Source organism: Condylura cristata, unplaced genomic scaffold (genome assembly GCF_000260355.1).
Source record: "Condylura cristata isolate star-nosed mole 26May11 unplaced genomic scaffold, ConCri1.0 scaffold00011, whole genome shotgun sequence".
Lineage (NCBI taxonomy): Eukaryota > Metazoa > Chordata > Mammalia > Eulipotyphla > Talpidae > Condylura > Condylura cristata.
The window spans coordinates 18,378,523-18,405,396 of NW_004567112.1; the positions used below are offsets into that span (position 1 = coordinate 18,378,523).

At 47.5% G+C, this 26,874-nt stretch overlaps 1 protein-coding gene and 1 long non-coding RNA gene across 2 annotated transcripts; one reads left to right on the forward strand and one right to left on the reverse strand.

Annotated features, from left to right (window-relative positions):
• The first annotated feature begins 3,454 nt into the window (after positions 1-3,454).
• LOC105853488 lies at positions 3,455-8,745 on the forward strand. Its single transcript, XR_001145347.1, has 3 exons — positions 3,455-3,485; positions 3,950-4,236; positions 6,985-8,745. It is a non-coding gene; the product is annotated as an uncharacterized LOC105853488 (long non-coding RNA).
• Positions 8,746-13,748: 5,003 nt separating this feature from the next.
• SCD (stearoyl-CoA desaturase (delta-9-desaturase)) lies at positions 13,749-26,494 on the reverse strand. The gene is made up of 6 exons (XM_004680537.2): positions 26,047-26,494; positions 25,247-25,529; positions 20,991-21,121; positions 18,966-19,171; positions 17,338-17,570; positions 13,749-15,077 (listed from the first exon to the last, which is right to left on the reverse strand). The coding sequence occupies exons 1-6, from the start codon at positions 26,071-26,073 to the stop codon at positions 14,878-14,880; spliced, it is 1,080 nt and encodes a 359-aa protein (XP_004680594.1). The 5' UTR covers positions 26,074-26,494; the 3' UTR covers positions 13,749-14,877.
• Between the last annotated feature and the right edge of the window lie 380 nt (positions 26,495-26,874).

Below are 26,874 nucleotides of genomic sequence, written 5' to 3' on the forward strand. Positions count from 1 at the left end.
AGAACAGGCAGATTGAGGACGTATACTGCTGAGGGGAGCAGCAGGCCAGTCAGGAGAGGTCTGCCGCACCATGTGGGTGACCTCCAGGGTCTTGGATGGGACTCGCACTGAAATGGCTTTAGCTTCTTAGTGCTGTGCTTTATTAACCCACTGCGCCACCAGGGAGGTCCCGGCAAGAACACTTATAAGTGAATTGAACTCCCTGCAAGGAGGGTAAGGGTGGTTTTTAGGGGTCCCTGGATCACATATTGACAACCTCTGTGTGAAATGACTCTCCCCAAATTATATGTCTACTAATTAGTGGAACCACTACTTGAAACTCAGTCCTATTGACTCCTAATCATTTTTCTATAGAATGACAAAATGAACCATATGGATATGAAATAGAATGATAACTTATAGTAAAACCAAATAGCAAATTTTTTCCAGATACTGAGTTTAGAATGTAAGGAGTGGTTATCAGTCATATGTGATCATTTTAAGCTCATCTAGTCCAAATCATAAAGATAGTTGAAATAGATGTGCTTAAAACCTTGAAGAGTTGGATATTCCTGGCAATCTGAGGACACTTGATTGACATCCATTCCACAGACAGAAAACAACAAAACGTAACTACTTCACCTGTGGTGAAGGGATTTCACCATGGCATCTTAAAACTAGGTGGAACTGGAGAGGTAATCTAGTCCGTATCTTACCCCAGAGAGGAGCCACCTCTCTGAACAGATGTGTAGATGTGGATGTAGACCAATCAAAGTGCTTAACGCCACCTCCTGCCTCCACTCAGCCATCCTCTCATTCCCATGGAACCTCACTCATTTACCCAGCCCTCTTAGAGAAACAGGGACAGATTTATTTCTTCTTCTGTGGCATATATTTTTTCAATAATGTAATAGTTTATTTTTACATCATGTTGTGCATTTTTCCATCTCAGTTGCAATCCCCTTGGGCTTCCCATCACCAAATCACCCATGTGCCATCACCATAGTCCCATGCACTTCCGTCCTCTGCTGTTTTTGATCCCATTCCCCACTCTACCCCCACAAAATGTCTCTGGTATATAGCTGTTTATTATTATTATTATTTTCTCGCCCGCTCTATTATACTCCTGCTATGAGTGAAATCACCTGGTATTTTTCCTTTTCTTCCTGGCTTATTTCACTAAGCATGATCTTTTTCAGCTCTATCCATGTTGCTGCAAAAGGCATGTGTTTATTTGTTTTGGTTGCTGAGTAATATTCCATTGTGTTACCAAGTCCCTTTGTAAGTGTTCTTTTTTGGCCTGAATTACTCAGTTTCTTCAAATTTTTTTTGTCTGGACCCACTCCAAGGCTTTTTTGGTTGTTTGTTTCAGGGCTTTTGTTTTCTATTTTACTGGCAGGCCAGCTGTGGTCTTTACTAATCTTGCCGGACCTTGCTTCCAGTGTCACCTCCTCCATGCAGTGCTCCTGGGTTGCCCTCTGCCTCACTAGTAGAATCTTTCTTTTATTTCAGGCATTCATGCTCTCAAGTGTCATTTAATTCCCAGAACAATGTTCTGAAGAGGGAACCATCAGCAGTCCCACCTTATTTTAAGGCATTATACTTTGAGGATTTTTATTAATTTATACAGCCATATAATTACCACCCCAGTTAAGATAGAGCAAGTCTTTGAGTAACATCATCTAGTTCAATGTCATTTCCTTATCATAATGATAGGGGCGGGGGAGTAGATTGGGCGGGAATGGATTCCTAGCCAAGGCCAGGTCTGTGTGGAGTCTATACTTTCCCCCCATGTCTGGGTTTTCTCCTAGTACTCCGGTTTCCTCTCACAGCCCATAGATGTGCATGCTAGGTTCACTGGCATGTCTAAGTTTTCCCAGTGTGAGTGTGTGTGTGTGTGTGTGTGTATGTGTGTATCCTTTGATGGAAGGGTATCTTGTCCAGGATGGGCTTCTGTCTTGCCCTCTGAGCTGGCAAGAGAAACTGGCTACTTGTGACCAACCTAGAACAAGCAGGTGGGAAAATGAATGAATACAAATGATTGTTTAACATTAAAGTATTTGGGAACTTGATTTAGAACTTTGGTGATGTTTTGTTTTGTTTTTAAAGACTTTTTTATTTATGCATATACAAACTGGGGTACAGGCCAGATGTGTGGGGGTGAAAGGATTCATCAGAGAGAGTGGGGAGCAGAACAGGCAGATGGACTCACATACACTGCTGAGGGGAGCAGCAGGTGAGACAGGAGAGATCTGCTGTGCGGTGTGGGTCAGCTCCCTGGCTGGGGATCCAACTCGTGCTACAGTGGCTGTAGATAGATTCATAGTACTGTGCTTTGTGCCACCATGGAGGGCCCTGGTGGTGTTTTGTGACAAGAAATATGCCATAGGAATTTTACTCTTGCTTATATTAGTCAGCCAATGGTAAAATTGATTTCATTAGACATCTATTGGCTTAGAGTCAAAGCTTTCAAGCACCTTCTGGAGCAGTAAAGGAAGGACCTGTTTAGGGCTTCTGTATAGGAGTTCGCTCACCCTTAGGATATTCAAAACAAAAGAGAGAATAATGCGTTGAATATACAGAATATGCAAAGTTTATCTTACAACTTCAGATGCCATATTGCAAACCCATAAAGAAAATTTCCCTTTTTGCTGTTGTGTATGTGATCTTGAAAGATAAAACAATTTTGCGCATATTATTTTTTAACCTGAATGCTCCTTTTAACAAGATGTGTTGAACATCTTTTGATAGCAGTTATATCATTTTATAACGTAACTTTTATGTCTGCATAGTATTCCATTAAATGAGTGTTTCATAATTTATTAAATAATGTCCTTTTGTCAGATATCTAGTTTTATATAGCAGCTCCTTCTCCTGGGATGATTTTTAAAGTTTTCTATTATACTATTTTAGTTGTTTTCCTTATCTGATACTTAGTCCATCTTGCTATGTCCTATAAGTAAGTGCTAGACCTGTCCTTGATAATGCTTACTCTATAATTCCTTCTTAAGTGACCAGCTTCATTTCATTATAAACTCTTTGGATCTCATCTCTCTTCTTCTGGGAACACGGGGTCCTTCTTCCCAGCTGCCTACTGAATGCTTTCCTTGCGACTCAAGCTCCAGTGTCAATAGCTGAGTTCTTACTTGCTTTCTAAAGTCTGCTTCTCTTTCTCTTTTTTCATCCTTGTTTCAGTGAGTGGGCTTGCTAGCCTTCCAGCCACTCAGGATACAGCCCTCAGAACCCTCTTTGCCTCCTCTGCTCCCTCCTCTCACACACCCAATCAATTAAGTGCTGTTGGTTCCACTCCAAATGTCTCTCCTCCTCTCCATTTCCACCATTATGATCCCCGCTTTTAGGTCCTGATGTAACAGGGTGGTCCCTAGGAAAAAGGGAAGTTCCAGGTTCCCTGCCCCACCCAGAAGAAGGAGAGAAGAGAAGGGAGAAGAAGGAAATGAAGCAGGATGGAGAAGGAGGAAACCTGAGGAAGCCACATGGAGCAGCAAGTATGTAATAAAGAAACCGGGCTGGTTTCCTGGCCCTGGATTAGTTAAGGCAGATGTGGGTGAGAGACCTGTAGGGAGTGACTATGGCAGTGTTTATATTGATTTTGATGTTGCTCTTTTCCTCCCAGATTTGTCTGGCCATTTCTGACCCTTTTCCATGGGTCCCAGCCAGAAGGTGCTTTAGTCTAGTGGCAGCTTTTAGGCCTTGCTTTGGGCCAATCCCTTTTGGGTTGACTTTTGCCCACAAGGGGTTGGGTCACTTCAGGTGTTTGATTTAGAAGTTATATTCTTTGTGTTCCGTACTGTATATTCACTGTATTAAAGTCCCTTTCCATTAAAGTTTTATATGTTTTGTCTTGTTGCGGCGGATGGCAGAACCCACTTAGAACAGGCAGGTTTTGGGGGCTTCAGGGTTGTCCTGAAACAGATTTGGTGTCCTATAACAGATTCTGTCCTCTTAACAGATTTGGGGTGCCCTATAACACTGAGACCTCCTCACTGCTGTTCCAGCCCTTCATCTTGTCCTCCTTTCATCCCGGGCCTCCCTCTCCTGCTTGAGAACACTGGCTGTTTACAGAAGTCTCCACACACCAGGGCGGCGCTCAAGACCTCCTCTCCACCCTGCCCTCCACCTTCTTGCTTACTTCCATCAGTCACAACTGTCAGGGGGCACATTCCAGCTTCCGAGATAAGATGCACACTCACTCTCTACCCTGTCTTTAGTCTGTGTGGCTGGTTCCTTGCTTACATGGTAGGTGTTTACACCATTACAAACGAGGGGGGAAAGAGCTCTGCTACCTTTTAGCAGGTTGGCAAGGTCTCACCACACCTCAAAGGCTGCTGTGCATTAAGAGCCCCCCAGACAGGCCTCAGTGAGGAAGGAGCTGGCTGTGAGGAAGGCTGAAATCTCTTTACACTTCTTCACAGCCGAGAAGATTGGATCTGTGCTGGCAAGGAACCAGGTCTCCATTCCTGTGTAAAACTCTAACGTTGTACAGTGCAGACGTCTCCCGGGCCTGGAGGCCATTGCGGAATTTTCCCCATTCCAGAGAAAGGCAGACTGAGTTCCAGGAGGGCCGAGTTCTGAGCCCGACTCCCCTCCCCAAAAAAGGGGCAGCCGACCTGTGATTAGAAGAGCGAGAGGCTGTTAGGATAGCGCCTCCTGATTGGAGCAGACAGAGTCAGACAAGCTTGGGGGCTGCCGATTGGCCCAGCCTGGTCAGGCGCTGTTGGGCTGTTGTAAATGTAAATAGCTCCGTGACCGGCAGTAACCCCTGAGAGGGGGTGGAGAGAGAGGCTCTTCCTCTCCATTCATGTCTGCCACCAACCAGGCCCAGACAAGCAGGCCCTCTAACAGGGGGGCAGGGCAGGACGAGGCTGAAGGTTATATCTCGCGCCTCTTAGCTCGAGTTGAAAGTTAAACACCCACTCGCAGGTCTGAGCTAGGCCTGGCTGCTGCTGCTTTTCTGCACTCAGCTCTGTTCTCTGTGAGGGTGGAGGTATTGGAGGGTGCTGGGAGAGTAGTTTTATAGGGTAAAATTAATGGTTGTCGTGGGTGTGCCACACGGAGAGGGGAGCCTGTCCTCGCCTGTTCTGGTCATAGAATCCAGCTGTGGAAGCAGCCGAATACCAGAATACCAGAGCCATTCCTGCTGCTCAGCTTCTCCTGATGCTAGTCTTGTTATCAGAGATACAGCTTCCCCCACCCCCTGTCCCGGGGCAGGCAAGTCTGTGGAGCGGCTTTCTTGAAAGTAGGGAGGAAACAAGGAAAGGGTGGCCACACATTAAGAATAAAGGATGACCCCCCTCCTGGTCTCAGGGCTGTAAACTCACTTGGTTCCTTGCGCCCCACGTGCTCATCGTCCTGCCAGTGAGGGGCCCTTCCCCACCTCACCTTGGGACCCATGATCTGTTTACCCTTCCCTGCTCAGCTCAGCCCCACCTCTGCTGCTGGCCGGGCCTAGGGGCGCCCTCCTCCCTCTCTCTCTCTCCCTGTACCTCCTTGTCCCCTTTGCACTTACTAGGCAGGGAGATGCATGAAGGTGCAGACAGAAGAGAGTCACCATCTCATGGGTGAAGGGGGTATCAGTGTGGTCATGACCTAGCCCCTCCCCCTGGCTGAGGGTAAACTCAATAGAGAAGCTAAAAAACAACAGTAAAGGATGACCCTCACGTGTTGCTGGTGCGAAAGCAAAATAGCATGGCCGTTGTGGAAAACAGCTTGATCGTTGCACAAATGTCAAAGTTTGAACTGACGTATTGTCCAGCAACTCTACCTCTAGGTATCTGTCCAAATGAGTGGACATAGGAACTTAGTTTACACACAGGAAACATATGTAGCAACAGTATTCACAATAGCCAACATGTTAATGGTGGTCAACAGAGAAACAGCAAAGCCAGTTGTGGTATACAGTATACACACAGTGGGATATTACTCAGTAATAAAAAAGTACAGGTCTCCCTCCTGATACATGCTACGTGTGTATATGAATCTCGAAAGTATTTTGCAAAGAGAAGGAAGCTAGACATAGAAAGCAAGTCATATTATTATAGGATGCCATTTCTGTAAAAACCCTGGATAGATAAAGTCTTAGGGGCTCTGATCACCATTTGTTGGTGATCAGAGCCCGGAAGGAGGGGAGAAGGAGGTGGCCATTTCATGAATACAGCCTTCTTTTGGGGTGATGAGGGGTTTTGGAAAGAGATGGAGGTGGTGATGGCACAATATTAAATGGGAGTGTAAGTACCAGTGATGTATGTTAGCTTAAAATGATTACTTTTATGTGAATTATACTTCAATGAAGTAGATACACATACATAATATATATGAGATATATATGTATATATTCACCCCTTGTTCTTTTAGTATGGAGGGCTGAATCCTTACTGTTGTGCAGAACTCAGAACTCTAAGAAAGAAATGGGAAGGGGCTGCAGGGAAAGCAAGGCTGTGCCCTCTGCAGCCTTTCACTTTCACTTTCCTCTCTTTGCTCATTTTCTCTTGCTGGTCACAAAGTTGTTTAAAACTGGCATGGCCTGGCTACTCACTGCTCCCATGGGACATGGCCAGGAGGGAGCGGCCCCTCTGACCCCTCCAGCTGCTTTTAGTCTTCGCGGGAGGCTGGGTGAGTCAGCACAGCACACACTTCCCTTTGTGAGCTGCCTGTGGCCTGGGTGTAGCCAGCTGGGCAGGGCCTGGTGGGGGAGGGGCAGGCTTGGGTCCCAAAAAGGGCAGGCTCTGCTGCCAGCAACCCCAGTATAGAACCTCAGCACCCCGGAGCCTGCAATTAAGGCCTGAGGCATTTGTCCCAAAGTCTGTGTACAAGAATCCGTACTTTGCCTGCAACTCAGAAAGTTAACTAGAGGTCACAGAACATAACTCCCACTCTCTCTGACATTTCATTTGATCAAGGAGACAGAACTTAAAAGCAGACATGTGATTGTTGAAATATTTTATCTAGTGCAGCAGAAGACATTCCTAAAAGTCTTGTGCCCCTCAGGACCTCCAAACATGACAAGATGGGAGCATGTCATCTGGAAAAGTCTAGAGGAAGTGTTAGCCATGCCCCGTGGCCTGAGAGGAGACCAACGCTCAGGTGTGACCGAGAGTTAAAATGGGTCACAAGAAGAGGGAGGTGGACGCTCCGGGGACAGAGAACCAGAAGACGCAGCTGCAGGTTGACTCTTCACCAATTGAACAACTGAATCCATCTGGGCCGGTCTCTGAATTCACCGGGAACATCCTGAAGTAGGTGACAGTTGCACGCTCTGGGCTTATCCAGTCTGTCATCTGTTCCACACCCAGTAAAGAGAGGAGGTTCGCCATTGTTCTAGAGCACAATCGCTGTCTCACAGCTACTCTCCTTCCAAGTGAACTCAGTTACCTCATCAGCAACGGTGAGGTGAAAAGAGCAGTAGCTTCGGAGCCAGTGAGATAACGCACCAGCAAGTGCCAGCGAGCTTAGCCCGTGCCCGGCTGACGGAACACTGTCTTCAGCTTGACTCCAGGTTCTGCTGGGCTCAGAAACTTGGATTTCCCACACCACCAGGATGTTAGATTTGTGTTAGTGCATTGGCCTCCACACATTTAACCATACAGAACCCAGAATGTGAGTTTTCCCAAGGAACGTAGTCTAGTAAGACAATGACCCTAGGCTCTCTGTTTCTAGCTGTTGCCCTACTCACGTGGTCTGGGTCTGTTCGTTGTAGTGTGAAAGTAGAGACCACCTCATGAAAGAATGGAGAGGAAATGGGGTTCTTCCTTTGATCATGTTTGGGTTTGAATCTCAGCTACACTTAATGGCAAACACATTAAAACAGAGGTCCTTTTCTCTCATACTCACTTTGAGTTACTACATATATCATAAAATTACCCTTCCGAGTGTAAGGGTCAAATGTTTTTAGTGTATTCAGAGTTTTGCAGCCATCACCACCATCTATTGTTTGGATATTTTCATCACACTGCCCCCCCTCCCCCCGCCCCTGGCAAAATCCCATGGGGACTGGCAGTCGCTCTCCAATTTGCTTTCTGACTCTAGATACGCCTGTTCTGGACATGTACGTAGTCACAGAATATGTGGTCTTTTGTGCTGGACTTCTTCCCCTTAGGATGTTTTCATAGTCCGCCCATGTGGTTGAGGTATCAGTACGTTATTTTCTTTAGTGGTTGAGTAATATTCCATTATATGGTAATACCACATTGTGTTTCATTACCTCTTAATGAACATTTTGGCTCTTTCTATGTTTTGGCTAATCTATAGTATATAAAGCACTTGAGCATATTCATGTATATGGTGTTTTGTGGACCTGTGTTTTCAGTTCTCCTGGGTATAGACCTAGGAATAGAATTGCTGGGTTATATGGTAATTCCATCTAACTTTTTGGGGGACTGCCAACTATTTTCTGAAGCAGCTACATGATTTTAGATCCGCACAATGTAAGAGGAGTTCAATTCCTCTTTCTTCTCACCAACAACTGTCTTGGATTATAGCCATCATAGTGAGTGTGAAGCGGTCTTTGTGTGTTTCTGATTTGCATTTCCTTGATTGCTAATAATTTTAACCTATTTTCATGTGCTTATTGCTCACTTGTGTTCTTGTGTATCCTCAAAGTCTATTTAAATAAATACTTTGCCTATTTTTAAATTGAGTTATCTTTTTATTAGTTTGTAAGAGTTTCTTTTATGTTGTGGCTATCAATCTCTTACCTCATAAATGATTTCCAAAGATTTTCTCTACCTTGTGGTTTTTTAGTTTCTTGATATTTTTGAAGCATTTTTTTTTTAATTTTTAAAAATTTTAAAGCAATTTTTAATTTTGATGCTGTTAAAACCATTTTTTTCTTTTGATGTCAGGCAATCTAGGATTAGATTGTTATAGCAGTTTATACCTTTGTTCTCTCCTAAGAGTTTTAATTTTAGCTATTTCACAGAGTTAATATTTGTCTACGATGCTTGGTCATGAGCCATGGCTTTTCTTGGCTTTTGCACATGGCTACCCACTTGTCCCAGCACCATTGTTGAGTTACCTAGACACCTTTGTCAACATCTGGGCTTATTGTTATACTCTGAATTCTATTCAGTGGATCAGTATGTCTGTCATATGTCAGTATCACACTGTCTCAATTACTGACTCTGAAGTAATTTCTTAAATCAGTTGGGCTCCCCAATTGAGCTTTTTTCAAGTTCATGAAGACTATTTTGGCTTCCTTAAATTTCCATGAGTTTTAAGGATTAGCTTACAATTTGTTTTTGAAAAAATAATTGGAATTTTGATGAGGACCATATGTATCTAGGTCAATTTGGGGAATACTACTAACTCACCAATGTTAAATCTTCCAATCCATAATAAGCAATGAAATTTCTTTCCATTTACTTAGTCTTTCTTTTAATAACATTTTATAGTTTATGTCATTCTTAGGCATGTGTCTTTGTTGTGAGATTTATTCCTACATATTTTTATTATTGTTATAAATGTAATTCTTTGCAGATTATTCATTGCTAGTTTATAGAAATTCAATTGGTTTTTGCTTATTGGTCTTATAATCTTGTGACCTTTCTAAATATATTAACAATCATTTGTGTGGATTTATATGTCATCTGCATATGAAATAGTTTTATTTCTCTCATTATAGATGTCTTTGCTTCTTTTTCTGCACAGGGGACATTTTTGGGAACTACCCCGGTTTTTTTCCTTTAGAGAAAAGGACAAAACCTGGTGGCTATCTTTTCCACTGTTATCATACTTTTTATTCCTTTGCCTATGGTTAAATCTCGGTTCTTAAAAAGAATCTTATTTCCTTCATATCTTCTTACACACCCTGTCAAAAAATAATAGTTTGCTGTTTTGCTCTCAAGGAGCTGTATTTTAACTCACCTTCACAAGTAAGTTCATTACTTATTCCCTTTCTCAGTCTTAAATACAACTGAAAATATTGATCAGACTCAAGAGCTTTCTCCCTTCTTCCAGCGTACATTTGCGATAGGAGTAGAAAACAGCCCCATGTCAAAATAACAACCATATAAGACACAATTGCTATGGAGAAAACATAGCAATATTTGATACGAGGGAGGCCAGCCAAGGGAAGAAAAGAAGAGTGAGGAAAAATTGTTTACATTGGATGACCGTTAACAGGAAACAAAGCAGGAACTTGGAAAGAACAGGGAAGTCAGAGAACAACTGAAAAAGTTGCCCAGCAGAACATTTCAAACAAAAAAGGAGTGGGAAGCCAGATATGAAGGACACTACCACCCAGTAAAGCTACCAAGGCTGGCCAAGGTATCCGTAGGACTACAGGGTTGAATTTGGATGCTCAAATTACTGAGTCTTGCTTTTTGTCCCAGGTGAAGGCAACCTTAGATCAGAAATTGAGGGAATTGTTTTGGGGGAGTCGAGAAGCCCAGGTGGGCCAGGTCGTTTCCAGGTGGTGCATGTAGAAGATGGTGCTACAACCAGCTGTCCCTTTTCCACCTGAGGATTCTCTGGAAAAGCAATAAAAGCTAGAGCCTTGGCTACCCTGAGACCCGAGGCCCATCTAACCCAGGAGTTCACCAGCCTTTCCTAGGATTGTTTTCCCTTTTCTTCCTGCTGTTGTCAGTCAGCATTTTTGGGAAGCCACGTCAGCCCCTGAAGGGATACACTTAGGAATGTCCTGGACTGTGCTGCCGCCAGGTAAAGAACCTCTTTCCCTGTGTGCCTCTCCTGCTGCTCTCCTCTCTCTGTCTCGGGTCCATGTGACCACGGGATACACAGGAGACCTGGCATTTCTCCAGGGTCAAGATGCCAGCTGGTGTGAATGCGTTTGACCTCATGGCAGCAGACTCCTGGTTTCCTGCTGCCAGGACTCCCAGTTTAACCTAAAGTTACCCTTCGGAAGGGCAGGGCCTGTTACTGGGGCATGAGTCAACCACTGTAACATCTCCTCCCTTTTTACTCTTAAAGGTATAGGAACAGGACATGGCTAAGGCAGGGGACCATAAAAGCCGAGTCCCAGGAGACTTTGAATCACAACCAAAAAAACTGACACACTGAGTCAGATTCACTTCACTTTTATTATGAACAAACACAATCTCAGATCAGTACAACTAGCTTCAGAGTTGATATTAATAGAAATTATTCCAAAATTATTCTTAGGTCACAAATAACTACTGTCCCACATAAAAAGGGGAAAATCCCACCCAGTCAAGGGAAAGGTATCCTGTGTATGTTTCCATGGCAACGAGTTTATGCATTCTCAAATTCTGCATGGCTACTTATCCACCAGTCATCCAATGAATTCAATCTCTTGGAGAGAAGAACCACATGTACGGATAGCCACTGAGACACTTGGTTCATGGTGGACACAATTCTCGGTGGACACAGCTACTATAAAAATACTCAGGACTTATGAGAATTCCTCTGCTGAAGGATCCCAAAATGCTTTATAAAAAGCATTAGTCACGCCTCAAAACTGCCCTTTGAGGTAGGTCAGTATTATTATCCCCATTTTAACAGAAGGAAAACTGAGGCACATTATAGTTAAGTGACTTGCCGAGGGTCATGTAGCAAGTCAGTGACACAGTGGTAGGAGAGGCCCTGGCCGTTAGCCACCCACTAACATTGACAACTTGCTTTCTTGAACCTTTCATCCTGACCCATTTGATCGACATGTACAGAGAATACACTCAGGATACCAGCAAATCAAGGAGAAAAAGTTTCCATTTTAAATGCTACAGCCATCTTTTAATCTAAAAAAAAAATTATAAACCAAATACATTCAAATTACTTTCACCCTCCATCCATTGTGGGCACTGAATAAAAAACAGCCCTAAGAAAAGTTTTCAAAATGAAGCCCAGAAGGGAATCCTACCAAAGCTATCCCAGTAATTCTCCAGCCAGGCCCCCTGTCTACCAGCCACGTCTGCAGGCTCTCAGGTGCGAAGCACTCCACGGGGGTGGGGGTGGGGGGAGCGAGGAGGAGATGAGGGCAGGCTCATATGCAACACTGATTAGAAAAGATGTAAGGCACCCAAAGAAGTGGTCAGCACACCCACGAAGCGAGGACTGTTGTTAGAAATTCAGAATAGATCAGCTCTGAGTTTCTGGAGCATTCACCTGTCATTTGAATTTATCTTTAGAATCTTGAAAAAAAAGTGTTCCTCAATCGACAGACATCCCCCACCCCCAACTAACACATCCACACCACACTGGGCCCCTCAGCCTGAAGATCCCCTTCAACCTTGTGCGGGAGTCATGGTATGGATCAGATCCACGGAACACCATTAGGACAGAAAGATAAAGTTGTTTTTGATCATAAATTATAAAGCAGGCATCTGATGACTCGTGGAATTAAAACCACCCAACAGACATCTCCAAGGGGTAGGCACACAGGTCAGCAGATCGAAACTACAGCCTTCCCCCATTAGATTCTGTTCTAGCAAGAGGGCATAGCTCACTGGCCAGGAATGACTTTCGTCCAGGCTAATCCTCTATCTGCTCCATTACTAAAGGAGGGCCCTGCTCCCTTCCACCATCAGGCTGGACAGCAGACACAGCATGTGACGCCAGGCATTTCCCACAGAAATAAAGCCAGGCTTCTGGACTGACAAGGAGGTACAGCAACGCAACGGGTTAGTGTTCTCCAAAGGCCAAGGGTGTTTTCAGACCTCTTCTACACTACTGTCTGCCCTAAGCTGTGGTGCAGGGAATGCCGGTTTGTTTGCTGAACAGAGATGCTATTCAGCAATGTTCACGGCACCTCAGATCCTAAGTCTCAGCCAAAGCTTTGCAGTACGTCCTGGTTCTAGGGAATGGGGCCTCCTACTGAGTGAGGCACTTAGAACCTGCCTTTGCTTCTTGTGCTTCCCCGCAACGACTGGGCTCCCCTTGACTGCTACCGACACTGCACTGTCAGCTGCAAGCACTGACTCAGACTGGGCAAGAAGCTTACTGAGCAAGCAGGAGGCATTCAGCATGCTCTCCGGTTCTGGCCCAGACAAAGGAAGCTGAAAACAAACCCTCTTTTGCTCCATGACTGACTCACTGGCACAGCGCAAGGATTTGGTGTGGCTAGGCCTCGTGAGAATGTCTCTCCGAGCCAAGGATGCTGCTCGTAGGGTTTGCCAGCCTTGTCTTGAGTCATCAGTGTGGCAGGGGAGCCTAGGGTATAGGTGGAGACCCAGAAGGCCAGTGCAAGGGGCAGCCAGCTCAGCTAAGTAGCTCAGCGACCTGAGCATTCTGCCTGGACAGCCTTCACCCCCACAGGACACGGGGAGGCCACCTGTCCAGAGGAAGAAGCAAACACCAGGGGAGAGAATCAATAGGAGCCATGGTCAGGGGAGAGTCAGGAGTCAACAGTCAGCGTCGTCAAGAGAGTCCCCGTCCCCTGCCCACCGGCAGCCCATGCTTTCGGCTAGATGTTAACACGGAAGGATGAGCGAAAGGGCTGAAACCACGGGCAGAAGCTCTTCCTTACCCCAAGGGGAAACTGGAATTAATGAAGGACTCTGACATCTAACCTGCTCGTATAACCTGTTCACCTATCAGGGCACCCAGTTACTAGGCTGTGACCTCTGGCGCCCCGGCAGAGTGCCCAGAGCCCCATCTGGAAGGCCATCGCTCAGGAACTGCCCACAGATGCTGTCCTCAATCTCTCCATCTCTGTCAGCAGTGAGGGGAAAGTAGACAACCTGCCTAGCTCCTTCTCACCTTCCATTTCTTCAAGCCCTACACGTCCGAGGAAAATACTCTGAAGTACTTTAATAGTCCCAACTAAGTATATGTGTCTGTACATTGATGTTTGACCCAGCTCTAAAAACTCCTCCTTTTTTGGAAAGTTGCTATGTTCACCACCACACCACCAATGTAGTTCTTTCTTGTCTGGAAATGCTGCAACCACCTTCTTACTAGGTTACTAGGAGGGGAACTCACTGGCTTCCCACAGATGGCAGAGGAGAAAGATGCTGCTGGATTCACCAATTCTGGAAAAAACCCAACCTCAAGACTTCTTGTTATGTGAAGTAAGAAATCTTCCTGTCATTTAAAAACAAAAAAACAGGCCTTCCCAACATAGACCAATTTTGCTTCAAACAATACTACTTCTTTATCCCCAGCCTAAATTATATTGGGACATTGAGACTTGTTTTTTTGTTTCAGCCCTGCTGAGCTCCATGGCCATTCCTTACTCAGTGAAGAAAGAAAGGAAGTGTGGGGGGCTGGTTGTGAGGGTGGGAGGGCTTTTTTTGGGGGGGGGGCGGGTAGTGAGGAGGGGCTTTAAGTCCTTGTCATGCAGGCAGTCGTGTGTCTGATCACAGTGGGAGGTTTCTGCCTTGTTTCCCACCTCACCCCATCCTTACTTACCAATCAAACCATGCATGCCAACTCTCTCCCCTGGCAATTTACCTGTTTAAAAGCTTCATTCCAAATGGTTATTTTTCCAACCCATTTGGCAAGAGCCTGGGGTGAAGGTAATGAACAGGGGCCTTCCCAAAAGATTTGTCATTTCTCTAGCTTGAGTCACCTACCTTAAAGCTCAGAACAGCTCAAGGGAAGAGTTATCTGGAGCAAGACTCACTTGCTTGGGACTACAGAAAGGTTGTCTAAGCTTTGGAAGCCGGACACCCACCAATGACTGACTAGCTACTTGCCCGGGAGGCAGTGAGGGGGAAGAGAAAGAAAGGTGATAGGAATAAAACAAAGAGAAGGAAAATGGGACTAAGAGAGAGAAGAAGAATATCAGCTTAGCATGATGAAGGCAGAGTTGTTGGCTTTCAATACTTTTGCATTTTAAAAGAATACTGTACTGGATAGGTTAACATCATCTTTAGCATCCTGGTAGCATTATTCAGTAGTTAATAAACAGAACATTAAAACTCTGCCTGGCTGGCTTTCAGAAAAGAACCCTGAAGGATCCAAAACTCAGCCACTTTTGAAGATTCCATCTCCAGTTCTCTTAATCCTGGCCAAGACGGCGGCCTTCGATACCTTCTTCCGGTCATAAGCCAGACCGATGGCAGCCATGCAGTCGATGAAGAATGTGGTGAAGTTGATGTGCCAGCGGTACTCACTGGCGGAGTAGTCATAGGGGAAGGTGTGGTGGTAGTTATGGAAGCCCTCTCCTGAAACAAAAGCAAGGAGAACGAACATCATGAAGCTACCCTGTGGCTTGTTGTCTTCCTGCTGTCCACGCAGGTGACCCAGCGGAGTCCCTGGGGCCAAGGAGAAACTTCTGTTGTTGAATGAAGCCAGTTTCTTCTACGCTGAGCCCAAGAGATTTCAGAGTCATCTTCAGAAATGACTGGGGAAACCCTGGTCACCCCTCGCTTTCTGGGAGTCTTTGTGGGAAGAGAACCAGCAGTTGCAGAGGATAAGATGTCTAAAGAGAAACTGTTACTGCTTGGGAATGGATTTTAGATTTGACAATTCCAGCATCCTAAAGGCTGTGTATGTGCATTTGTTAGGGTGGGAGAGCAGATCATCTAGATAGAACAGGAGCTTCTGCTGTGTTTCCTGGAGCTCCGGACCAACAGTCAAAAGGCAGAAGAAAGGAAGCCCGCCAGGGGCCTGACTTTCTCAGCCACTATCAACTCAGAATGCAGTGCTCTGGCTTCTAATTCTTTACGCTTTCATCCAGTGTGGGGACATGCTGATAAAGCAGAAGCTCTCTGAGGGGATAAGAACATGTGTCCATCTTCTCTCTAACCCCTGAGATTCTGAGGTAAACAATGCATTCACCAGACAGAGGGAAAGCAAAGAAGTTCCACAGTCAGGGTAAATTCTGTAATCGGAAAAGCCCTGGAACTCCACAGACAGCGAGTTCTCTGATCCTTGGCAGGAGGTTTCTTTCTGAACCACAGTCAGTAACAACAACGATGACCCTTAGGAGGCTGGGGTAAAGCTGGGCCAAAATAGCTAGTAATGACTAATAAAAGAGCAAGTTGAGTCCTTTGAAGATAAAAGCACCCCAGCAGAGAGTGATGGTATTAATAACAAGCAGGCTAAGGAAGTCCTACAGAGCAAATGACACCATCCAGGGCATCTCCAGGTATGCCCTCTCCCTGTGACACCTGATTATCCATAGTGTGAACTGAGTAGGAGGGCAGGATCACCCCAAGGCTAAAGGTACTGAGAGGATTACTAATTTTCATAAATAGCTTTGCAGCTAGGCTCTGTATAACCTGACCAGGCCTATACTTAATCAGATTTAAAACTGAATCAGACACACCCAGAGCCAAAGAAGAAAAAGGGGAGGGCCAGAGGGTGGAAGGACAAGACTTTGCAACTGGGACAGTGAGAGACAGCCCATGAAAGGCTCAAGGGAGGAGGTCAACCTTGGCAGAGGAGATGAGCATGTGACTGTAGGGGAGGTAATTCAATAAGACAAAGAGTAGAAAGGCAGGAAACCAAACTGAAGGAAACAAAGAGTGGAGATGAATGAGGAGGGCAGCAGGAATGGAGAATGGATGACTGGGACCAAGTGTGGTAGAGGCAGCCGCCCTGGACTGATGTCATAAAGGGGCTGGAGCTGGGGAAGCTCTCTAGGTCCACTTACAGGACAGAACTCATTCTAGAAACTTCCATCTCTCTGAAAATCTCAGATGTCTATAGCCTAGGTGAGTTATTTCAAGCATCACTCAGGTAAGAACATGGGCAATGTAAGAAGATGCCTGAGAGGGAGAGAGATGTCTGAGTCCCGAGTTAGAGAGATAGGGTACAAATGCCCAGGGCACAGAAGTCAGGCCTGTCAGGGTTGAGGCTACAGAGAAAAAAAAAGTGAGTGCTAGACCGAGGTGCAGACATAAGCAGACATACAAACTGCAGCCCACCCAGGAATCCTGGATGACCACAGCTCTGATCACTGGTGAGAAAGAAGAGGCCACTACATCTACTTAGGAAAATTTAGTCAAGGTCTACACTGCGTTGAAAAGAAAGACAATAAATGAATGGAGAAGATGGTAAGACCCTGTTGTCTTAAGATTCTGGCTACTGACACTGAATGAGGACAAACAGGTGACAGTAAAAGACCTTCGCAGTACCAGGCTTCGACATCCTTCACATTGGCATCACCAGGCAACACATCCTGGCACAGACTTCAAATATAGCCTATCTGAGTAGTGTGCAGATAAAAAGCTGACTGAACCAAACCTTAGCAAGTCAGTCTACATCTTATATTACATCTTTCAATATGAAACACTAGGCTTATCGGCCACCAAGATGACTTACTTCTGTATCCCCTGACCTGGACTGCAGGTCAGTCCAGAGGTCACTGGGAAAAGGAAAACGCAGAGGGGCTTATTGCGCGTAGCAGCTGGGGATTGTCTCAGAACCTGGACTCAGAGGCGTTGTTATTTCTGAACTGTCCTTTTTCAACTGACTTACCCACAGCTCCCAGTGAAACCAGGATGTTCTCTCGGGGGTTGATGTTCTTGTCATAAGGCCGATAGCCGTACATATGGGCAGCGCTGTTCACCAGCCAGGTGGCGTTAAGCACGACGGCGTAACGCAAGAAAGTGGCCACGTACAAGCTGTTCAGAAAAGTCTCGTTCCAGAAATAGCAGGGCACCAGCGTGGGCAGAATGAAGCACATCAGCAGGACTGCGGATTTGTAGTACCTGTGAGAGGTCGCAGGCTGAGTCCCGGGGGCAGGGCTCCCAGACCGGCCTCACTTGCCCCTGGATGTCTCCTCAACCTTATGAACGCAGCGTGGCAGCGGATGGCCAGACACCATGGGGTGGGACGCTCTTGTGGCTTTGTGTTACTATCTCACTTCTTAGAGCTAGTGAGAGGTTAGACTTTTCGAGGATTCCCTACCACTAGGAACTATTGGAACAAGGCCTGGAAGGCCTGCTCCTGATTCTTAAATCCTTTGTTTTTGTTTTTTTTTAATGATAGCATTAATGCCATGTTGGGGAAACTGGGACGGTCCAGGTCATCAACTAATTAAGCTGGGCTCTCCTTCCACAGTTTTCCCATCCTGCTCTGGGCGCCTTTCTCCTTCCTGTTAGTGTCTTTGCAGTGCGTTGAGTCTTGCCCCCCCAGTCCTGCTCGCCACCCTCTCAGCCTTGCTCTTCGTTGCCTTCAGAGGCACATTGCATGTCCTTGACCGCCTGCAGGTCTCTGTCTCTCCGGAAGCCCTTGGCCCATTTTTCTCTCTCGAATGCAGACCGGGCCATTGCCATTCCAAGGGAGCTGATTGCCTACATCTCTTCATCGGCCAACTCATTGGTATTCCCTGCGCCCAACTCCTTTCCATTCCTGCCACCGCTTTGCTGGCAGAGATCCTGTTACTTCCTAACTCCTGGTCCTGACTCTCATCTCTTTGGCTGGATTCATGGTTCCTTTGACCTGCCCCAAGAGTGATCTTTCCAAATCACAGCTCCAACCACATCACAGTCCTACTCAGAAAACTCCAGTTTCCTGTTGTCTATTGAATTAAACCCAAGTGTACTTTTAAGAACAGCATCAGGCTCCCTTTCTGGTCTTCTTTCCTACCACACCCTATACTTAAGCAAAGGGACTCTATTGCTGGAACATGCTTCAGCTCATCAGTTCTTTCTGTTCGCACTGCCCCTCCCCATACACACCTGTGAACATCTCCATCCACTGGTAGACGAAGGCTGCTTTCTTCACAAACCCTTCCCTGTCGTCATTTCCCCTCCACGGGGGAATGTGCCTCTCATCTTATGGAAAGTATTTTGCCTTGTTAATCATAAATTTGCCACCCCCATAAGCTAGGAATTATTCAAGGTAAGAGCTCTGACACATTCATCTTTGTATCCATGACTATCCTAGGTCAACAAACATGTTGAATTTAATTGGTTTAAATAAGATAGCTAACAAAGAATTCTTTGTAACCGTGAACCTCTAGGCTGTTAAAAGATGAGGTTCTAAGTTATGATTTTGAATATGCAGAATGTCTTATTTAGCTTATATTTTAAATCACTGGAGAAAATTCCTCAACACCAGTCCTCCCCCTCACCCCATTCCATCATCGCTACTTCACTTACCGCCTCTGGAACATCACCAGCTTCTCGGCTTTTAGGTCAGACAAATCCAGCAAACCACCCTTCTCTTTGACAGCTGGGTGCTTGCGTACAAGTAGCCAACCCACATGGGAAAAGAAAAAGCCACGCCGGGAATTATGAGGATCAGCATCTGTTTCTGAAAACTTGTGGTGTACACGGTGATCTCGGGCCCACTCAAAAACGTCATTCTGGGGGAACAGAGAATAACAACATAGGTCTGAGGAGAGACACCTTCTTAGATTGGAGGAATCCAAAGGACAGTCAGCAAGATCCCATGGTTTTTTGTCCAACTTCAAAAAAAAAACACCAGGGGGTCAGAGCTACGAAGGAAGAGTCATGGAGTTGCCACTAAAACCTAAGTGGAAAAGTCCCAGGAGCACCAGAATAGAACTAACTGCTTCTTGGAGGTTATATGGTGGGGAGGATGGCGGCGAATCACACAGAACTTAGATAGTCTCATTAGAAAAGCATGATGCAGGGCCTGGTGGCGCAAAGGGTTAAAGCACAGCACTGTGAAGCTATTGTAGCCACTGCAGCATGAGTTTGATCCCCAGCCAGGGTGGCAACCCACATGGCAGGCCACTCCTGACCCACCCACTGCTCCCCTCAGCAGTATAGTTCAGTAGATCCACCTGTTCTACTCCCCACCCTGTCTCTGGTGAATCCTCTCACCACCTCCCCACACTTCTGGCCAATACCCCAGTTGTGTATGTATAAATAAATCTTTAAAGAAAAGCAAAGCATAATGCAATTCTTCAAGTAAGAAACTTTCAGCCCTCACAGGCTATCTGAATGCCTTGGCACGGAGAATACAAAGTCCTGTGCCCTGGGGTCTAGCTGGGATATGCATCCAGCAGGAGCTCCAGCTGATGTCTTGGCAAAAGTTAGCTTGGACACCTCAACAAGACCAAGCATGTAAATGGAGATCTTGACCACAGTTCCAGATGACTCATCCTACCCCTGAAACATGTGCCAATATCTCTTCCTTCCCTTTATTCTACAGGACATCAGGAATCTTCAAGGTATAAAGTGCTACGGCAGAGGTGATGATGCAACTATGGTGCAACTATGGTAAGTACTTGGAATACTGACATGAAGAAGAGGACCAACTTGACTGCCCACTCTCTTCTCTGGCCCAAGATGAACCCAACTATGAGCTCCCCTTCCCAATTCCCAATGTATCTCTGCTACATACTTTTTGCCTCAACAGACCTCAAAATTTGACTTAGCCTGGTTAGCCCAAGATAAGGCTACAATGTTTATCTACCTAACCTGTCAGTGACAAGTTTCCTCATCTTTATTTATTTTTTTAAAGATGTATTTATTTATTTACACATGCAAAGAACTGAGGTATAGGCCAGAGGTACATGGGCGGGGGCGTGTGTGTACGAAGATTCCCCAGAGACAGAGTGGGAGCAGAACAGGTGGATCTACTGAAATACACTGCTGAGGGAGCAGGCCAGAGAGGAGAGGTCTGCTGTGCCATGTGGGTCAGCTCCCTGGCCAGGGATCGAAGTCAGACTGGAGTGGTGATAGTGCTGAGACTTAACCCATAGGCCATGAGGCGGGCCTCCAGTTTCCTCCTCTTTAAAATAGCCATAATAAAGCTCCTGCCTCCTAAATTGCTGTCTTTAATGAGGTCATCACGATCAAGTGCTCAGAACAGTGCTCTGTGTATGTGTCTGGATAATGGATGTCTGCCCGGGAAACTGAAGTTAATTCCTGGCTGATGCACTGTGGCTCCTGGGATGCAAGACCACAACAGCAAGATAATGTGATAACGGGAAGGGCTTCGGGATTTAAAATATCATATAAGAGAGTATTTCCTATATCCCTTTTCCAGTTACTCGGAAATAACCCCTTGCCTTATGAACTTTAGGGCCTGTACTTGAGTGGCAGTTAAGAGCAAAGCAAGTGTCTATGCAGCTGTCACTCCTCTTGGGCCCTGACCTCCTCCATTCTGCCCTGGATCCCTGACAGAGGGGAGCTGCGGAGGTGCCTTCTTACCTGGAATGCCATCGTGTTGGCCACGATCAAAAAGAGTCGCAGGGGCAGCCGAGCTTTGTAAGTTCGGTGACTCCACAGGCGATGAGCTCCCGCTGTTATGCCCAGGGCACTGATCAAATAGTAGAGAAACGCTGCAGGGGAGACAGTGTCAGCGATTAGACTCACAGTCGGGGGGCCTGCCACAGGGTGGTCTCATGTTAGAGTCTGTGTTTCCTTTGGCCTGGCCTGGGGGTGAGAATCTTGTTACACCCTGAATTCCAGGGATACCTGTTGAGAAATAGTGTCTCGCATCCTCTTGACCTGGGGATTGGAATAAGCTAAGGAGTTCCAGGAGCTTCAGACATGCAGGACAGAAAACACGACTCTCACCACCTAGCCACTTGCCTTTGCCAGTCTTGAGGGTATCATCCAGATGCTGGACCCTCACCTAACCTCTCCGGTCTGGTTTCAGGTCCACAGACTACTCCTGCCGAACTTAGAACCCCTACGCAAGGGGTAGGTAGGGCTGCCAGGATGGTCTAGGCACTGACCCGCACAAGGGACCCTGGGTTCTTGGGGGGCACTAAGGGGTCTAGAAATGTGTCCACTTACCAACAGATACAAAAGCCTTCCAATCTTTTAGCAGGCAGTGTGCCACCTGGGGGAAGTGGGGGGGGGCAGGTCTGCCCTTCAGGTAAGTCAGAGCTGCAGTACCTTAAGCTTTGCCAAGGACTTTACATTCTCTGATTCACCTAATACTTTTGGGAGCCACGTTCATTGTTCTTTACCACCTGTACTATATCTCCTGTGGGTTGACTCACTGAATGCCTTAAATGGGGTTTAATGCTTTGTTTGCAGTTGAAGAAAAGATGCTCAGGGAGTTAAGTGTTTATCTGTGGTCACACAGCAAGGAAAAAATGGAGCCATGACTCGAAACCAGGTTTTTCATATTCCAGCGACACCATCCGCCTTCCCAGATATGTACACAGTTCCTGTGTCTCTTCTTTGCCACTCCCTGTCAACCTTACTCCCTCTAGCTAATTCTAGGCCACAGTGGGATGAGGCTGTTGCTGGAGCACCCAACATTGTCTTGCCTCAACTTCCTGCAGGCCAGCAGGCTCGGGAGCTGCCAGACACCACCTCTAAGTGTGCAAAGGGCTGCTGGGTCCAGCGAGCTCCCTCTGGTCAGTAGCTCTAGGAGGCAGGGGCCTTGGAGGAGCAGTGACTATTGACAATGTTTCATTCCTAGGGAAACAGCTAGAAACAATAGCTCCTCAGTGGTCACAGAACTTGTTGCAGTTGGAGATACCACACATTGTAACAAATTGTCCTGTGTTCTTCTCTGGCCATAGAAACCAGTTTCCTAACTAGCCCCACCTCCCTGGCCCCCCCACTCCACCCCATTCCTAGTCTTCCTATGGGAGAGCCAAGGGTGCAGGCTGTCCCAAAGAAAGTTATGTCCACAGGCTGTCTGGGCCAGGATTAGGACCCCAAGTGAGTCACTGGCCTCAAGCCATGTTGTGCTATCTCCCGGGATGCTGTATCAGCCTGAGCCAGAGTTGCTAATCAGCATGAAGAAAATTGGCTTTTGAGCAGGAGGGCAGAATCACCCAGCACAGAAACAAGGAAGCTACTAGGCTTGTTTGGAGCCACAGATGCCTGCTACAAGTTTTCAGAAACTACCTGAGATCTGAGTATTAACAGGGAAATTGGGGAAAGAACCCAGTGACCCTTTCTTTCTTAAAAAAAAAAAAAAAAAAAAAAAAAAGTATCTGCTTAAAAGTACTGGGGAGCAAGAAGGTGAGAGGATTCACTAGAGACAGAGTGGGAAGCAGAACAGGCAGATAGACGAAGTTCACTGCTGAGGGGAGCAGTGAGAGGATTCACTAGAGACAGAGTGGGAAGCAGAACAGGCAGATAGACGAAGTTCACTGCTGAGGGGAGCAGTGGGCGAGACAGGAGAGGTCTGCTGCGCCATGTGGGTCAGCTCCCTGGCCGGGATCGAACTCAGGCAGCAGAGGTGATAGCGTGATAGTGGAGGCTTAATCCCTACACCGCCAGGATACCCCTATGGTACCCTGCTCACCCCGCGTCCTTTTGTAGACACCTCTCGGCCTGTCAAAGGGAAGGCCTATTGCTGGTGAGTCATCTTGTATTAATGTCCAAACTGATGGTTAAGCAACATCTCATGCTTTAGTCCTAAAAATATTTTGCCCTTGGGTCCTCAGAGACACCCCTTGAGCCCTACCCTACCCTAAGGGATCCTCCAAGACAAGCACAATGCTGGAATCAACAGTGGCTAAGGAAATACTGTCCGTAGGGATAGAACCAAAAACTGAAGCTAAGCTTCTAAACTCAGAAAGTGGGACCCCAATTCCTCTTGTTCCTTAAGATAGTTCTCTGATACTCCCATGATCTAGCTGGTCATGCCATGAACAAAGTCATCTATCACAGAGGTTCACCTACCTCAAAGAGAACTCACTTGGACACTCAGGGACAGGAGAGAAAAGTCACCCCAAGCGGCCTCTGCCTGCCCTGTTTCTCTGCCCAAGAGGCACTGCGCACCCCCTGGGAAGGGTACCCAAAGGTAGCAGGCACAATGTTGGACTGGGAATAGCAGTCCACTCCTGGCAATCACAGGCAAGGGAGAGGACCCAGGAGAGGCAAGCTGACCAAGCTTGGTTTCAGGAGGCCCACAAGGGAGGACTGGGGAGACTGGCTGGGGCTTGTGGTGATGAAATGACCTGTGAGGATTCCTGAATTGGGAAGAGGTGGACAGAAGACTCCATAGTGTCCTGGCGGGACCCTCACATTGCTCTTGATTCCTCTGGATGCAGTTAGGGTTCTGCTGAGTTGTTAGAGGAGCTCGAGAACAGATTCCCTAACGCTACCCCCCTTGCCCCCCCAGAGTCCCTCTTGGTCTGTGGATGAACATGTTTTGCACATGACCTGCCCTAGCAATGGCATACATGTAACCTAAGGAGCCTCCTTCCCAACTCTTACCATTTTCCTGTTTCTACCCAGAAATACTGAGATTCCCAGAGAAGGGACCTATGCAGTCACCTTTCACTGTAGGAATGAAAGGATTTCCCAGACAGAGCCCCAGAGGCTGGATTCCACCACCTGTAGACCTAAGCGATCCTGGGAGAACCAGCTAGCTTGGCCTACCAGCTCTCGCACCTGCCCCTCCTCCCCACCCCAGAGAGGACAGCTGTCAGCCAGCACCTCCACACTCAGCCCTGGAAGTCCCAACGTTGTTCCTAGAGAGGGAGTTCTGGTTCACCTACCTCAAAGAGAACTCACTTGGACACCCTGAGTCTTTCAAGCTCCCTGTTTTCCCCTTCCCATTTCCAGCTTACGGTGCAGGGGTGAAAATGGCCACAAAGCACATGGGTGTACTGGGGAAGGTCCTGCTGTCAGCCCAGCCCCATGGATCCCGAGAGCGCTGAGCTGAGGGCAGCTCAGAGACAAATGGAAAACCTTCTGCCTCCCTGAGACAGCCTAAGGCCGGGCTGCTCTCTTTCCTGGCCAGACCTGGCTGTTCCTGGCAAGGAGAAATGTCTTGGCACCAGGAGAGAGGGGAAGGAACAGGTTAAATGGGGACTGACACTTGGAACATCTCTTTAACCTTATTTCATTCAAGAACATGTTGTTGGGTGCACTTGTAACTTTCTTGAGATCTAGAAGGACTTACAGAGCCACACATTCATGGATCTTGGCTTATACAGGAACCTTCTTCATCTTTCTGTGTAACAAAGAAGTCTGGGGAGGCCAATGGGTCAGTGCTAAATCACAGTGTGGGTACCCTCTGCTCCCCTGCTGTTCTCTGCCTGAGCATTTTCTTTTTCTGGGCCACTGTGCTCAGTCTGTAGCCCCTCACGTCACTGGTGTAGTCTCCATTCCCATGCCTCAGGTAGGAGCCTGGATTCTTTTGTGGCTGCCAGGACATGCTGGCACAGTAGTGACTCAAACAGAAAAGCTTTCTCAGGGAAAGCTGGTTCTCTGGATCAGGTCTCCAGGTCTCCTCAACTTCAAAGCTCACAGCACACAGTCTCAGGTCTCCTTCCCCAACAGTCAAACTAAGAGACTCCCAGAATTCATTCGCCTGCATTCCAATCTCCCTAGATTCTGTTCTCAGCCCACCCAGCATTTCAGGGGATCAAAAAGACATGGCAGGACAACCTGGACCTGGAGAGGCAGGTTTCTGTATTCTCTGTAGGCTCCTGCTTTATTAACAATGGAGAGAGGCTGGGTCAGGAGAACAAGGAACCTCTTACCCCAGAGACAGGTGTAGAGCTTGCAGGAAGGGATCATGGTGATCCCGATCAGGGCTCCCAAGTGTAGCAGACCCATAAGGATGATGTTTCTCCAAACATATTCAAGCTTGGGCTTTGGACCATCTTGGTCCTTGTAGCTTGGGTCATAGATGTCATCTTTCATTTCAGGGCGAATGTCTTCTTCCAAGTACAGTGGAATTTTCTCCAACTTGCCTTCTCCATTCTGCAAGACTCTGGAGGGAGGCGCTGTGATGGTGGTGGTGGTAGTGTAGGAGCTAGAGATCTGAAAAGCAGAGGAAGCGGAAAGTCAGGAAAGAGAAGACACGTGGAGGTAGCAGGGGCCAGTAGCCTCGGGCTGGGGGAGGAGCTGAGTACAGACCCTGCTCCAGAGCCCAGGTTACAGAGAGCGAACTCTTTTCCAAAGAGAGAGGAGGAAGTTCAGGAACTGCGCAGATCGCAGATCGATTGAGCAGGGGCGTGAAACCTCAAGGTGAAGGGGCAACAGTCAGAAGGGTAAAACACTCGCACCCCTCCACACACACAAAGGAGAATCCGCAAGCACACACACATAAAGGTACCCACACCACCGAATTTCTCATCAAAGCCGAAGAAACGAAAGTTAGGGGAAATCACGTCCCCAAATTGCAATCCATATTTCCAAAGAATTAAAGGCAGTGCAACTAGCAAAAGATGGCTATGCCTTCCGCGAGGCTCTCAACTCTCCTTCCACCAACCCTCCCCTAGAAGCCCACCCAGCGCCGGCCACCCCGCGGTCTGGGGGCCATTGCTTGGAAGCTCACCTCCTCCTGCAGCAAGTGGGCCGGCATCTGGGCTCTCGGACGCCGGGATCACTTTCCCAGGACTGAGACTGCGGAGCGGAGTTCCGGGCAGTCGGCGCGGAGCGGACACTCGGCTCCGGAGTCCGCTTTTGCACGACGATCAGCTGCGCCGCACTCGGAACCTTTCTGGGTGCCTCGCGCTCTGGATCCGTGACCAGACCCAACACGCTCTGCCTGGATCTCCCCGGGCTAGGGATTTAAAGGCTAGGGCTGGCAGTGGGTGACCGTGTCCCGTATTTCCTGTGACCCCTTTTATTCGCTGCCAACAAGGGGCAAAGTGCGCAGAGTTGGCTCGCCGCGGGAGCCCCACATGGGCGGGAGGGGGAGGAGACAGAAGCCGTGGCGCGCAGGGGGCTGGAGACGCCAAAACTGGATGCTGCAGACACACCGCGGCTCGGCCGCCGCAGCCCCGGCCCCTGCCCCTGCCCCTGGGGAAATGCTAATGGTTCTGTAGACTCTGGCGCGTCATTGGCCGAAGGGAATTTGGTGCCACCTCGTCCTGCCGTTGCCATTGGCTCGGCGCAATCTGCTGTTCCCTCTGCCGCGAGCTCCGCGCTCCCCCTCCCCTCCCTTTCTCCTCGGCTTCTCTCCGACCGGCCGCTGGGCCTCTGCCCGGCACCCCGCGGCCTCGGAGGACTCGGGAGCTAGCTCTCCGGAAGAGGGAGCGGACCCGGCCCGGGAATGGGGGTGGGTACCAGGCCCGGACTGGCCCCCCGGCACTTCGCGAATGGGTGGGTACCGGGGAAGTTTCACAGGATACCGTGAGGAAGCCACGGGGGCGACCACTAC